This window comes from Nicotiana attenuata, chromosome 4, assembly GCF_001879085.1.
Source record: "Nicotiana attenuata strain UT chromosome 4, NIATTr2, whole genome shotgun sequence".
Classification (NCBI taxonomy): domain Eukaryota; kingdom Viridiplantae; phylum Streptophyta; class Magnoliopsida; order Solanales; family Solanaceae; genus Nicotiana; species Nicotiana attenuata.
The window spans coordinates 634,040-650,254 of NC_031992.1; the positions used below are offsets into that span (position 1 = coordinate 634,040).

Sequence of the window (16,215 nt, forward strand, 5' to 3'; positions counted from 1 at the left end):
TCAGTTGTTGACTCTTGTATAAGTGCCTTAAATTGTATGTTCTTAACTTGGCTTAAGTGCTTTGACTAGAGTGTTTTGATGATCCAATCTTGAGTGAGTCATGTGCCATGTGCGTGTGAGGTGTGTTGTATTTTGTGCATTGTATCAGATGTCTAGAACTTGCCCCGTGTGTTTGCAAAGCAAAATAGTAGTTTTGTTCAGTCTAGGAAGTGACATAGGCATTTCTTTGTTGAGCCAGCGATATGCTTTTACCACCTAATTGTTATGTACCTTAGTTAACCCCTTTGAGCCTGTAATCCTATTTTGTTGGCAACCACATTACAAGCCTTACCTTTTTTTTTTTTTGAATTGACCATCTATTTGAACCATTTCCTCCCATGAGCACTTAAAAATTGTTATGAACTGTGTAAAAGTTGAAGAGTGAAATGGTTGGTTTGGCTTTTGAGTGGAACTAGTAAATAAAGAGAAAGGTGCAATATTTTTAAAAAAAAAAGAAAAGAAGTAAGAGTCACCTGCATTGAAAAGGTAAGAGTGGTATTGTTGTGAAAATAGTGGTGACTCTTGATGAAAAGGTGCTTAAATAATTGGGAGTTAAAGTATATTGATTTGAAGGTGGAGTATGGTTTGAAATAAGTGTGGGGTTTCAACTACTAAAGTGTATGTATTAAAGTGCTTAGGGAGCTGTAGTCACTCTTATATCTAAATGTATCATACCCGTCCCGCAGCCTACATTACAACCAGTTAAAAGTCCTACTTGATCCTTGACTGAATGAACTCAATTAGTAGAGTAGTACACTACGGGCAAGCCTATGGTGCATCTTTTGTGGCATATCAATGTCGGCTCTGAGTGTGAGTGAATTCTGTCTATCTTGGAGTTCCTAATTGTTCTTGAATTTTATTGATTGTGGAACTATTCTCTTTTGTTGTGGGAGGGAACTTGATTCATGAAGGAAAGGTAATTCTTGACATCTGTGTTAGAGTAAGTGAGTAAGTTGTGAATAATGCGTGGTGCTTGTGAGTCAATTCTTGAGGTGAAGATGTTACACTACCGTGCTTAGTCTATTTGAAATATTCTTGGTGTGATGAGCTAGGAAAGTCGCTTAGTGAGGTTGTGTCTATGTAAAGTGTGGTTTGATTGCTCGTGGACGAGCAATGGTTTAAGTGTGGGGTATAGATAGTAGGCTATAACTATGTATTTTGGCCACTATTTGCACTCTGAATTGGCTGCACTTTACTGATGTTTGAGTGTTAAATGGTAGTAAATTGCTCTGATTGAGTATTTAATGCTTTGCAGGAGCAATTCCGGGCTACAATGAGGTTAAGGAGCGTTTTGAGCTAATATGGAGTGTTGAAGGCCAAGTAAAAGCTTATGGAGTAAATTGGGAGTTCGTTCGAGGATCGAAGGAGGTTAGCGCACTTAAAAAGAAGAACGAAGAAGAGTGCATAAAATTGCCCAGGTGCGCGGCCGCGCAAGTCACGCAGAAATTGGCCAAAGTGCGCGGTCACCTGCCCATGTGCACGGCCGCGCACGTCCTTCCGAGAAAAATTATTCCAAGGCTAAAATTGTAATTCTAGAAGAGACTTTCCTTGACCTATATGAAGCCCAGCTCGCCCAAAAAGAGGGTATCTTGGTTTTTAGAAGAACTTTTAAGGCAAGAACAGGCAAGGAGTAAGACGGAAGATTCGGAAACGGGTTTTTATCTTTCTTCTTCCCCTTTTTATCATTAATGATGAATTATTATATTGTGATTGTGAAAACAATTATGAGCAGCTAAACTCTTTATTCTAGGGTTTGATGGAACCTCTTGCAGGATGAATTTTTATTGCGTTTAATATAAATTTTCCATTGGATTTTCTCTGCGTGTTCAACTACGTGATTATTGTGGTTGATGGGCCTCAATCGGCTATGTACTTGGAAAATGGTACATATTTAGGTAGTTGTTGAACAACACTACTCCTAACGTATATGAGGGATCAATACGAAGGGTTTAAAGGTGAGATTAGGAATAACGAAACCTCGGTGCGATCTTAGTGAGCGATAAATTAATGTTAGCCAGCGTAGTTCGAAAGAATACGTTTAGTAAATTGTTGTAATAGTTCAGAAGAGAATTATGAAATCTAAAGTGCTCATGATCGGTAGAGAGTATCTAGGCGAATTTATAGGAGACGTAACAGAGAGGATTCTGATAAGAGGGAAAATCGTAACCCTAGACCTTTCCAATCTTGTCTACAACATTTGCTTTGCTAGTGGTAAAACTACAGATTTTTAATTACCTTGTTATTAGTTAGTAAACACTCAATTCATTATTCAATATTTTTGAAAGTTGATTACTTGGATTCTTGCAAAACTAAAAGTTGTGATTAGTACGTTAATTCCATGTGGGATTCGACTCCGGACTTGTAAACCAGATTATATTTGCAATAACCGCTTAGTCCTTTTTATAAGACATAGTTGGGCTTGATCAGTCCAATATCCATATAAGCATATAAAGCAGTGATTAATTGGCGACAAGTGGCCATTTTGATAGAAGGGTTTAAAATAGCACCAATTAGGTAAATAGAGGGAATTGGGTAGAAATATTTTTTAAATTTATCTATCATAGGTTCAACAACAGAAGTATATCTTTCTTTTTCAATTATGGAGTAAAAGAGAAATTTCAGCAATATGAACTAAACCATTTGCAATAGTAGGATAATAAGCTCCAGAAAACTCAAGTGTAGCCACATAAAAATTTTGTAAATTTTTTACAACATCTTCAATGACATCCCAAGTTCTAGATGTTAACAAACGGTTAGGATCAATACAATGAGAATTAGCAACTTAAGTTATAGGCATTTTATATTTATAACAACATCTTAAGAATAAATAAGTATAATTCCACCTAGTAACTATTTCTTCAGGCATGAGTGTTGGTTTTAGTCCATATTGTACACATTTTTCCTTAAATGCATTTAATCTAGCACTTCTATTATTTTTTTGAATTACACCAACATCTCTTCTAACTAAAGTGATCTCATCTCTAAATAATTCAAGGGCACTCTTCACAATTAAATTATAAATATGACATGCACATCTAACATGAAATATTTCAGGAAGTGGTGGGTGTAGATGCAATTTTAATATTGTAATAGCAGCATTGTTGTTAGAAGCATTATCAAATGACATACACAAAAAATTTTCTGCAAGATTATAAAATATAACAACTTCATGGATAATATTACTTATAAATGCACCAGTATGACTTTGATTTTCATCATATTTGAAATCAATAATACGTTTTTGCATGCAAAAATTATCATCTATCCAATGGCATGTAACAATCAAATAATCATTTTCATTTACAGCACGGCCAATATCAGAAGTAAGAGAAACTCTACAAGAAAGACTGGCGAACAAATAAAGTATATATGTCTAATATTGTCCAAAAAGCCTAAAGATATCAGCTCTACAAGTACTTATAGGAATGCCTTTAAACAAAGGGTTATAAATTCTTTGAATATAAGTAACAAGATATGGTGAAATAACAAAACTAAAAGGTAAACAACCTAAAATAATTATTTTAGCTAATTTTTCCCGTTCTTTCTTAATATCGTATTTTCCCGTTAAACCTCCAGTACCCGGATTAAATTTTTATTGCCCATCTTTCTCATCAGTACCCCATGCAATAGGGTGGTGATGTACCATGTGCCTACGAAGTTGACCCGTTCCCCCTCCCTTATCGGTCTCATGTTTATAAACTTCCTTACAAAGTTGACATCTTACATAATTTTTATCTTCATCTAGTCTTTCAAAAAAATTCCAACACTTACTTCTTAATCTTCAATTCCTCTTAATAGGGAGGGGAGGCCTACTTGTATTACCACGACCTCCACCCCTAATATTTTGAGTTTGACTAGCATTACCAGGTGTGCTGGTCGTGTTTCAAGATTATCAGGTGATTGAATATCATCTAAATTATCATCTATACCATAATTTTCTTGAAGTCGCTCATAATCTACATTTAAATTTTCAGGTGAACTTTCAGAAATATGTGTAAAGCTACTAGAAGAACCAACACCACCTCTTGATTTTTTAGAAGTTTTACTCTTATTACTACCACCCTACTAGTGCACGCTTTTTTGGCTGCTCTTAATATATCCATTAAGTAAATTAAATTAATAATTCTAAATAATAAAATAAAAATATACACCAAAGAAGAGAAAGAGATGGAACGAGTGTACCGGGATTCCGGATGCCGCACTAAATTTGATATCAAACTTCAATTGATAGACCGATACTTGATGCCACACTTCACTTGAATACTTGATATTTGATAATAATAATTTTATAGTGGCTAAACTAAATATTTGATGAAATTTGAAATAATAAGTAATTGAGAAATTTAAGAGCAATAATCAATATTATCAAGAGAGATTTGAGAGAGAATTAGAGTAGTAAGAGAGTAAACTGTGAGAAAAAATGATGAAGAATGGGGCTATTTATAGTTTTTAAAAAGATAAAATTGTAATTTATCAATTATTAAGGGTGAGGGGCTATTTTCTTAAGGGGGTAGGCCGAAATGGCCATTTCTGCAAAAAGGGGTCGTTGCCCAACGGTCATTTTTGAATTTAACTGTTGGCAACGGTCCAGAAATTTAAAAAAAAAATTGTAACGGTAACCGGGCTGGACCGGGCTGTAGCCCGGTAAAAACCCGTTAACGGGTAACCGGGCTAATCGGGTTCCGGTGCACCGGTTACAAAAATTTATTCGTCCAAGACCCGCTCCCCGCCCAACCCGTCGCCACCTCCTACAATACCGGGCTTAACCGGGTTGTGAACGGGCCAGCCGGCCCGATTAACAGGTATAATATCAATAGAAGATAATAGCAATGAATTGACTAAAATTTAATTGTAAATGGTGACTGCATTTTAAATAGTACTTCTAATGGTGGTTAGCTAATGTAATTTACTAACAAGGGTTGTGGTGTAGTGATAAGTATTCATTCATACTTAATTAGAGGTTTTGGGTTCGAGCCCTGGATATGGAGTTGCTTTTGTGGGACTTTTCGGCGCGAATCCGAATTTAATTAGGCTTTAATGCGGGTACCAGATACCGAGTGGGAAACCAAAAAAACCTAATGTAATTTACTTACTATTATTATACAAAATTAGCCGCTATCTTGAGCAATTATCTTTATTTTTTGTTCATTTCACTCGTAACTATGGAATAGGAGGTAATAACCAGTGCACCACCAGATTACTGACTCGTGGATCCTTAATTTATTTTTTCCATTACCTCTAACAACCTCTTGACTATTAAGCTAACCCTTTTTAGACAAGTAATTTAAGATGGAAGGTGCTTTTGTTATAATTTTTTAGTGAAATACATAATCAAGAAAAATCAGTAAAGGTGGGCGAGATGCAAAAAAACCGAGGGATAATAAAGAAACAAAAAAATTCCAAGCGATAAACTGCGACAGAGGAAAGAGTAACAGAGCAGCTAATGAGAAACAATGGCTACACTCTGTACATTGATTCTTCCCAAATTTCCTCAAACCAGATTAACAACAAGAACTCGTGCTGTTCTAACAAGAGATTACAAAATGACGGTTCCTTATGAACTGAAGCAGGGACAATCCCGTCATTTTCACAAGCTCCCATCTGGACTAAACATGGAGGTTCTCTTCCAAAAAGGACTTCAATTCAGTGACCCAGATGAGGAACAGAAAAGATCTTATAACCCACCTTTAGTTTTTATTCATGGAAGCTTTCATGCAGCTTGGTGCTGGGCTGAACATTGGCTTCCTTTCTTTTCCCAAAATGGATATGATTGTTACGCTCTCAGCTTGCTGGGTCAGGTACTCTATGTTTTCAACATCTGCAATTACATGGACTAAAGAATATAGAATTTAAAATTTGATTATTTTGCTAAAAAAGGTTAAAACTTTCATATATTTGCCAGTACTAGGTCTGTTATAGAGTAGCTCAATCATGGTATTTTGAATCCCGAATAAGATGAATATTATGGCTTTAACTTTCTTTTTAGTGTAGGTTTAACTGCTTAATTTCTTTTTAATATCCAGATAATGTTTAATTATATACGGATGACTGATTAGCCGACTGAATTACTTGCTGTTTGGTTGATCGATCCAACTACTGTTTATCTTAGAAAAAAGACCTGATAAATTTAGGAAGAAGTTCACAACTACCTAAATAAAATTCTTGCTGGCTTTAATGTACTTAAATAAAATTCTAACTTTTTGACATTGCCAGGGAGAAAGTGATTCACCTGCTGCAGCAGTTGCAGGTACGCTCCAGGTATTTGACATTTCTCTCCGTTTAGAGATTTTAGTTGAGTTTCAATTGGAAAGTAGGAAATTACTAGAGTAATGACCTTGAGCTGAGCTGAGCTGACATTCTCATTCAAGTTTCTCTTAGTACATTACCGAAATGGTCTTCAGTGCCTTATAATTCTGTACTTTGGTGCTTTCAGTAGACACATGCAGGTGATATAGCTGACTTCATCCACAAAGAGATCGAGTTGCCACCAGTATTGCTTGGACATTCATTTGGGGGGCTTATTGTTCAGTATTACATTGCAAATATTAGAAGTGAAACAGTAAAAGGTAATCATGTTTGCTTTATTGTTTCCAAACTAAGGCATACTACATTTATAGGATTACCCGTTATTTCATAGATTAGTTCCAACGAAAGTTATTCATGTTATTAACTCAAGTCCTCAAACGGAAGAAGGTCCACGCAGGATCTTAAGAATGGGGGTCTGTTTCTGATATAAGTCTTTGGTCTTGTAGTTGTGGTTTGAGACATTTGAAATTGTTGGGTGAACCACTTCTTATGCAAAACATTATTTTGCTAATATAGGCAACTCTTAGTTTTGGCCATAAACAAAATGAAAATAGAATCAGATATTATGCTATTTATCTCTTTCATTCAGGAAATTTGTTTAAGCATAGTCTAGGTTATTCCTAAGTGGAAAGATGTGTTGAGTTGTAAGTTAGGCTATATGATGTCAAACGTAACTCAGATCGTGAGAGATTTGCCGGACCGCACAGAGTTGCGTGGCTTCATGTTTGTCGCATTAAATTTCACTTCTTCAAGAAAGCATGATATTAGGGTGGGGATCCAAACTCCGTTCAGTGTAGGCAGGTGAAAGAGTGGTGTGAGTGTTTTCTTTCCCTTAAAAAGAGAGTTTTTGCATGGGAATCTACACTTTCACCTTCATGCTTCTAGATTTTTCTGAAATATTTCATGGTCAATACAAGATTATGCACTTTACACAAACTACGGAAACTTTATTGTGCACAGACCTGTACAATGACATCGAAACTTCCTTTTCAAAGTATTAAAAAAAGGTCATTTATCAAATATAGAAGAGTTAAATACGTAATTCTCCAAGAGTACTTGGGTTTGAATCGAGCAGAATGGTTATAAAGGATTCATAAAGTCGACAACCAACAAGTTTGCAATTGAGGTGTAGTTGATTAATAGAGCAGCATGGTATTAGGACATCATACGTCTTCAGGTTTACTCTCATTAGTGCTGCGGTTCAGCCATTGTCTGAGGTTTACTCTCATTAGTCATTAGGTTGAATAGCTCTGTGCCGTGCTGTCCCCCTCTTGGTGCCCGCATGAACTTACCTCATAATATTCACATATGAAAAAAGAGTTTGAATTTGTGTGTTTGTTGATGTGTTACATTGTAGGCCTAGGTTTCTGGTCCCTGAAGTATCATTTAAGGTGCTTTCTCTACTTGTATCATAAAGCACATTAACTGCTTAGCTGTTTCTTGGACATCTAATATCAATGAGAGCAAATCTGTATGTTCCTTAAAAGTGGTTATTATCAAAAGAATGTTCCCTAAGGTGGTTATCTTATCAAAAAGAAAAGTTCATTAAAGTGGTTGTTTTTACTCAAACAGATATTTGTTTTCTTTTTGGTGCTACAGGATCTGATTCAGAAAATAAAAGCTTATTGCCCAGTCTTGCTGGAGCTGTGCTCATTTGCTCAGTACCCCCTTCGGGTAATAGGTGACTTCCTGTACTGTATGAAGCTTGTCTCCCAATACGAATTTTATTTCCACTCATTAACTTGTTTCTCTTTTATTCTATTCAGTGGTTTAGTATGGCGATATCTCTTTTCCAAGCCTATTGCTGCTTTCAAGGTTTGTATATTTAATTTGAAAGAAACCTATACACACTTATCTCAGCTATGAACTACCAAAGTAATTGCCTTTGCTAGCATTTACAAAGGCATTGACATATACTATTGAAGCCACTTCAGCTTCAACTTGTTTCCTGTTTCAAATTTTCTCTCTATACTATCAATGGCATAATCAATAAGTGGTTATATCCTATTAAGTGCATAAAATGTCTGCATTTTTCTTCTTTTTTTAATTCCTACGTTTTTGTGATTTTCAAATTGCTGAGTTTGATACTTCGAGCAGGTAACTCGGAGCCTGGCAGCCAAAGCTTTTCAAACTTCTTTACCTCTTTGTAAAGAAACATTTTTCTCAGCAGCAATGGAGGATCAGCTGGTTGTGCGGTCAGTCAATGATAACTTAGATGGTTATTACTTTTTTGGATATCAAATGAAAGAAGAAAATGAGTTAAAATAGACAATCTTTTATAAAACATATTAATATGTTTGCCTGACATAATTTTGAAGATGTCTATGTGTACTATTGGACAATCAAAGAGTAGCAAAAAGAAGTTAGTTTTTGAACATGCTACCCATTTGAGTTACTCCTACCACTTTCCCAAGTATCAGTAGTTTGAACTAAAGTTATTCCTGGTCTATTTGTAAAGACCTGGTTACTGGTGCATATACTAGTCTACTGTCAGCTTGAGGATTCCTCCTTATCAACAATCCATTAATGGGCATTCCCTAAGTTAAGTCATTGAGTTTATGTGAACATATTGTTCTATGGAGTTCGTAGATTATGTCAGTAAGCTTGTTTGTATCTCAATCTTGAAGGTTTATTTTTATATACAGTTGGAATAATACCTTGATTTATTGGATAGCGTATACAATATTGTTTCTTACGGCAGCATTTGTTTCTTCTTTTTTTTTTTTTTTTTTCTTTTTTACCAGTTACCAACAGTTAATGACGGAAAGCTCAAGGATGCCTTTGTTTGATCTAAGAAAGCTCAACGCATCTCTTCCTGTTCCTCGACTCGAGGATCCTGCATTTAAAGTACTCGTAGTGGGTGCAACGGATGATTTCATTGTGGTAAGTTCTTTGACAATTTTAGACAGTCCAATTTGTTAAAAATTGCTGTGAATCTCCAGGTATTTCAAAAAAAAGTTGTCTTAAATAGCTCAGGTGTTCCGAGAGTAACGCATGAATGATGTGGTTTTCTCAGGACATAGAGGGACTCAATGAAACAGGAAGATTTTATGACGTCCCGACAGTCTGTATTGAAGGGGTTGCTCATGATATGATGTTAGATTGCTCATGGACAAAGGGTGCACAATCGATTCTATCATGGTTAAACGGCTTAAATAGAGCTGGGACACAATAATGAAGGGAAATTGCCCCCATGTTACTTCCGGATAGTTTCGAGAACCACTGCCTTGGCCCGTGATTCAATCATGATATGATGGACAATTGAAGAGGTTTAGAATAGGATTGAATTTGTGCTTTTTACCATCAGTTTTGGAGATCTATTCGATATAGATGCTCTTCAATAAGATACTAACAGGACAGAAACAGTAGTTCTGTATTATTTTTCTTAGAAAGAATAGTCTCAGGGATGAATAAGTACGACTCAAATGATGCCAGATCAACGATCAAGATCATTGACGGTTTGATCCGCTTGATTGTTCATCAGCTGTAGCTCTTTTGGATCAGTACCGCTTATAAGCTTTGCTTCCAAAATGTCCACCCTCAAGTGATATGCATTTTCACTTTCAATTGTGACTTAAGTATTTTTCATTCCATTCAAGGATTTCTTTGGCTTCTCTTTTCATGAATTATTGGCATAACTGTGGTGCAGCTATTATTCTGCTGCCCGAAAGAGATGAATGAAACAGCCAAAAGTAAGAGTGGCAGAGTCCATCAGACACTGGCTGAATCGCAGCAGGTATCAACAATATATCAGCAAAGATTCTTGCACAACCAAAAACAGTGTTGAAAGGAACACAAGAATATGACCAATATTTAAGACTACCAAATCATTGCGCACCCCTAGTCCAAGTTTGCGTACTTGAGTACATTTATTTTTCTCGCATTTGTACTTTTCTCATGCTTACCATCTCTGTTCTCAAAAGTTGAAATTAGACCATGAAGAAACAAAGAAAGTAGAGCAAAATTTCCACCCTTCCCATGATAGTTTTTGCTTACAACACTACATTAATAAAAGCGGTAATATACCTGCACATGCTAATATTACAAAGTGGAGCAGCCAATATAACACAGATTCACTATATTTATGAGCCAGCACACGTGGCTATTATTCCTCAAAAAAATCTGCTGTTTACTCCTGCTCTATACAAGTGCAAACCAGAGGAGGTTGCAATGGTAATATTAGTATTTGCAGGTGCAAATAGGACATCACCTTCAGCAACAGTCTCTTCTGCTGATGTGGTCATTGTTCCCTCTCCTCCCATGACCACAAAAATGGATGGACCAGGAGAAGAAGGAAAGACAACAGTTGATTGTTGGGGAAGAATGCAACGATCCACCTCAAATTCATCAAAGGGAGGGAGGTATCTCATTGTGAACGGATTTAGTTTCGTACCTTGCAGAATTTCAGGGTAACGCTGTAACAGAAAACACTAATTTTAGTTCATAGATCAAGAGATACAGAATGCCATGTAACTTGCATGTTCGGCAGTCTTGCCAAACATCTAGCCTGTTGCCTTCCGTATTCTAAACGTTGTTCAGTACTTTCCACAAGTGTTGTTAGTTTAGGAACTTTTATGCCTCAATCAAAGAGACAAGTGATTTGAATATGGATATAGCACTATCTTGGTGGATCTTGGGATCTTATACTATGATCAATCTTAAGGAAATTCACCTTCAAGTGAACTTCAGTCTCAAACTATATGAAAAAGGTTAATAAAACATGGAGAATGAAAGAGCGCCTTTAATATGGCTCTGACGATACCTGTCTATATGTGAGCATTGAACAGAGAGTTGTAACATCCCGGTGCTTGGGAGTTAGACCAGCACGTACCACATTGTCTGAGGTTGCCATGCATTCGACACACTCACCATATACATATGCATGGGGTTCATTTGCCCCTAAATATAAAGCTTCACCGGGATTGAGCTTCACATAATTAAACAAGAAGGCAGCTAAAACGCCAACATCAGCTGGATACTGCTTCTCAAGTCTTAGGACCAGTTGTTCTTTGTCCGTCAGCTTCCCTGCCTAAACATCTAAGTGTAAGCAACTTCTTTAATAAACAACAACGTGCAACATGAATTTAAACAGCAGCAGTTCCAGATATGCTTGAGGAGAAAACAAGAAAATATGTGGTTAATCTTCAGCAAATCACTTGCATAAAAATATCTTATGTGTTCCAGGTTAAGACAGAAATGACCCATGTGTTACACAACCGGAAGAATGGGGTATATGAGTTAACCCTTCATAAAATTTGAGTTAAAGATGCAGAGTTCCCAATTACATATTAATTTGATAGCCGGCTTTTCTCAATGATCAGCTGAGCATGCGTCATAAAAGAAAATAGGCAGGACATTCTGTTTTGGGGATAAAAGCCAAAAAAATCTGTTTTAACTCTGAGGATAGGACCATAAGTTACCCTAAAAGAGAAGAATTCAGTGCTTAGATAGAAATTCAACTGTTAAGTAAGGACAAGTTCCACGTTCTTCAAGAATATACAAACAAACACGTAAAAATCCAAATTTAATCTGGGAAGGCATTGTGATAGTGTTTTTAGATTGAGAGATGGGTAGAGAATTGTGTAATAAGACACAAATGATTAACTAAGACAATGAAGAGCATAACTTTCCAGATTGCCACATCAATGAGTCACTACCATGTAGAAGCGCAGAAAAAGAGTTAAATAACATCAAAAGAAAAACAAAAGAATCTTGAACTTTCACATAATCATGGAGCAATCAGACTTTACCTTATTTTTAATGTTCAGACGACTAATCAGCTTGGCAATAACTTCCGTGATCACATCCTTGTTAGCTGACATCATCTCCGTAAATAATTTTCTGAGCAGTAATTTAACTTTCTCCTCTCCATCATCCTCGTTCAAGTCTAATACTCGCTTTGCAGGCGCATCACCAACCACTTCAACAATCTCAGGCACAGTCTGAACAATCACTTTAAGCTCCTGGAAAAAAGTCATCAAATTCACATCTAGTATTTTTAATTCTTCTTCCAAACAGCTATGGAGTGTAAGTCCGCTCGATCATCTCAAGAGTCAAGTCAAAACACTAGGTTTTTGTCAACCACATGATAAAGTACTCTAATGAACTACACCAGTGGCCAAGCCCCACCTCTAAATCTTTATAGACTTGCTACTACCAAAATTTGCAGTACAGATGATATAACAGGAAGAGAATAATGAAACATACACATGTTAGTTATTATACACATGCTCTAACTAGAGCAGAACAAGCAATTAATATTTTATTTATACAAGACAAAAAGAAGCTAATTGGGACGTTTCCCCTTACTTTATTCTTTCCAGTTGTTGGAAAAACAAGGTCCAGTTAATAATACTCAAAAAGGAAAAGGCAAATAAAGCAAACTTTCAAGATTTAAAAACTCACATCAATTTTTTATTAATTCATAGAACCCTACAGTCTGCTTAGAGTCCCCACCATGCTCTTTAGAGTCCCCACCATGCTCTTAGAATGAATATTTTCCCGATAAGCTGGAGAGCAATTCTCTATCATTACAAGCCTCTAGAGTCTAGACTGCCACCAATAATTACCAAATATATCCAGTAAAAGAAGTTGCTCAACTCTACTGGAACTTTTTGCAGGGAATTGATAATTAAAAGCATCAGATATAATGCATTACTCCAAACTAGATAAACCTAAAACAACTCCAAATTTACAAACAAAAAACTACCTCGAGACTTGTAAAGCCACACAAGGCCTCAAATTCGGTCAACGCCAAAGCCATCTCAGGTTTATGATTGTCATCCTTGTAAACAAGTGGCTGCTCCTTATGCAGAAGAGTGGCTAAATCCTTATCAGGATGGGCTTGTATAGACAAAGCTTTTGCAACGGATAATACCTATAAAGCAAAGCCCTTGAATTGATCAATAGCAGAAAAAATTTGGTTCTTTATCTAGTCCAAGTATCAAAGATTTATACTTTGCTGACACCCCAGTATTTATTTTGCATTATTTGATCAATATCATAATAAAAATCAAGACTTTGAGCAAAGAAAAAAACAGGTTCCTTATCTAGTTCAAGTACCAAAGATTCATAAATTGCTAATTAATTTGCATTATTTACCAATTTCCACAGTAAAAATAAAAAAATCACCTTGAAGAGAAAAGGGAGGTGGGTACCCCACTTGTGAAGAACAGTTTGACCAAGAACACTAGGGTTCTTTTCAATCCAATCTTGTAAAGTAAGCTTTTCTCTTTCTCCACCATTAGCAAATCCATTCTCAGTTGTTCTTCTTCCTTCTTCCACTACATAAGACGGTCCAGAGTCGTGGGTCCCCATCCAAAATTCAGCGTAGGGCTGGTCCTCATAGATTTTGCCCCCAGTATTGAGCCCATAGAGTCGTGCAACACACGATTCCTTCCCGTTCCGGCCCCAATCGTAATTCTTGACACAACCCGTTAACCTCAAAAGCCCATTAAAACCGTCCATTGTTGTTGATACAGATAATGATACTGACACAGACTCAGCCTCCATGGAAAGAGAAAGAGAGAAGTAGAAGTATATAAAGAAAAGGGGAACTTAAAGAGGAAGAGAATATATGAAATTGAAAGTTGCTTCTACTTTCCATTCGAGAGAGAATATATGAATTTGTGAGGGAGGGAGGGAAGGGAAGTTGGAATAGGATTGGACAAAAGCAAGTGACGAGAGTAAGTTGGGGTTATCGTAAAATTGGGTACAGTACTGTGTACTGCTGTAGTAGAAACTAGAATCCAGGAAAGGGGAAATTGCTGAAGAGTCACGCACGCCGTTATGATCTCGGTGGGGGTTCGTCGTTAGATTCATCATGTGGTCATCAGTTGTTTATTTCTTTTCTCGGGTCGGGGTCCAAGTACTCAGGAGATGTGTCATGTTTATACACGCGATCCACGAGTTAGAGGAATCGTTTGATTTGTGGGGACATTCAGAATAGTTAGTCTATTACGTATATTATTATTAATGTAAATTATAATCTTCATACAATTAATGAAGCTATTAAACTCTATAGCTTCATTACCAATAAACGTTGCATTACCAACCTATATTTGACAATAATACATCAAATTAAACAATAATCAGTACAATAATTTATTCTATATATAGTCATACTAGATCACGAATCAAACAACTCCTAACTGAATTAGGGGCGGATGCAGTTTGAAAGTACTGAGTCATTTAAATTCACTATTTTTGACGTGAAGTATAAATTTATGTATAAAAATTTAATAAAATTATTAAAAGATGGTAAATATGAACCCATAAATTAAAAAGTATAGTGAGTTTGAATCCATAGAACTTAAATCCTGAATGCCTCCGAAGTGAATGTGTGCAAAATAGAAACTCCGTACTTTCGTGACTATGAATACATACTTAAATTAAGTTTATATTCATAAAAAATTATAAATAATTTGACAGATAGAGTATGTACATCTAAATCATTGACTGACAAGCTATATCTCTATCGAAAAGTTTTATTGTGTGCCTCACACAACAGACATTAGTTGTGTAATGCCTCTTTTTATTTCACAAATTTGTGGGCTCATATCTTACACTTTTGGATCCACAAAATTGTACGACAAAAAAAGGCGTCACACAACTAATGTCAGTTGTATAAGGCACAAAATAAAACATGTCATCTCTATCTGATAATGTTTTTGGGTGGCTAACGTCTGATTTAATTTATTACTCCGTTAACAATGGAAAATTCTGATATGTGCAAAATTTAGCATGTAAACAGACTAGATAGCAAATATCATCTTCATACAATGTCATAAAACATCAAAGCTTTCTCATCACGTTAATACATCAAAGTACATGATGTCACAATTTACATACTCATAGACATAAATTGAACTTTTTCATCAACTCTACATATTTCATCTAAAGACTATGCACATCAACATCTCATTAAAAAACACCTTCTTTTGCCTTTACCCTAAGGATCTTGCCACTACTAACATAGAAGACATTAACTCTCCTCATAACTCACATAACCCCTTGGGCAATAACTCTCACAAGACAAAAGACCCTAACGTCCGCCCCTTAGCACCAACTATTGTTTCGACGGTAGAGAATAACAAATCACAAAGGCATGGATATAGACCCTAAGATACCTACAAAAAGTTTACCACCCTCTTTAATGCAAAATCTAGGTAGCCCACAAACAATACCATCCAATCTGCTTATGAGTGATTCCAAGCCCATACAACAAATCCCTAGTACAAATCAACCTCAATCCATGTCAACCTCAAGTCATAACACCATTAATGTACAAGACCTCTTAACTCCTAGGAGAGACAAAACTCTAGAAACACATGTTGACCCCTACACAGTAATAACAGATATAAACCATTTCCCTCCCAATAGTAGTGACTCCATAGTTACAACAGACCCAATCCTTAGTAAAAACAAATTACATGATGCCAAGGCTACCTCTCAACCAAAACATGAGACACCATCGGCCAAGGAGGAATGTATGGATGAAGCCACAAACTCCACCACAACCCCAAAACACCCCTGATCTTTACTACAAGACCAATACAACCGGACTATGCCCCCCAATCTTGGCTGGAATGGGGCCTCATGGGACATGCTCTCAACATCAATCTTCAACTAGAAGGGAGGGACCTCATAATCCAAATAAGGGATCCTTCGTACCTAGCCCAGATTGTGACGGAAGGGATGCAACTAGGCTTGAACAACGTAATGATCCATCCATGGTTGAGTCCCCAGCAGCCCATGCAAATGAATATGGGTCCCCACCCCTCCCCATGGAGCTCCCATGTAGGGCACCAACAGCCCGCGTTCTTCATGCACAACCCAAACCTCCCCATGTACCCTTCCCATGCAAACCCT

The 16,215-nt window shown here is 36.5% G+C and overlaps 2 protein-coding genes across 2 annotated transcripts; one reads left to right on the top strand and one right to left on the bottom strand.

Annotated features, from left to right (window-relative positions):
- Positions 5,344 to 9,962, top strand: LOC109224779. Its single transcript, XM_019389301.1, has 8 exons — positions 5,344 to 5,837; positions 6,253 to 6,297; positions 6,476 to 6,605; positions 7,945 to 8,026; positions 8,112 to 8,160; positions 8,443 to 8,540; positions 9,090 to 9,228; positions 9,362 to 9,962. Exons 1-8 carry the CDS (start codon positions 5,493 to 5,495, stop codon positions 9,518 to 9,520), a joined length of 1,047 nt encoding a protein of 348 aa, XP_019244846.1. The 5' UTR covers positions 5,344 to 5,492; the 3' UTR covers positions 9,521 to 9,962.
- LOC109224778 (mannose-6-phosphate isomerase 1-like) lies at positions 10,288 to 14,186 on the bottom strand. Its single transcript, XM_019389300.1, has 5 exons — positions 13,477 to 14,186; positions 13,055 to 13,222; positions 12,096 to 12,308; positions 11,108 to 11,374; positions 10,288 to 10,760 (listed from the first exon to the last, which is right to left on the bottom strand). The coding sequence occupies exons 1-5, from the start codon at positions 13,855 to 13,857 to the stop codon at positions 10,458 to 10,460; spliced, it is 1,332 nt and encodes a 443-aa protein (XP_019244845.1). The 5' UTR covers positions 13,858 to 14,186; the 3' UTR covers positions 10,288 to 10,457.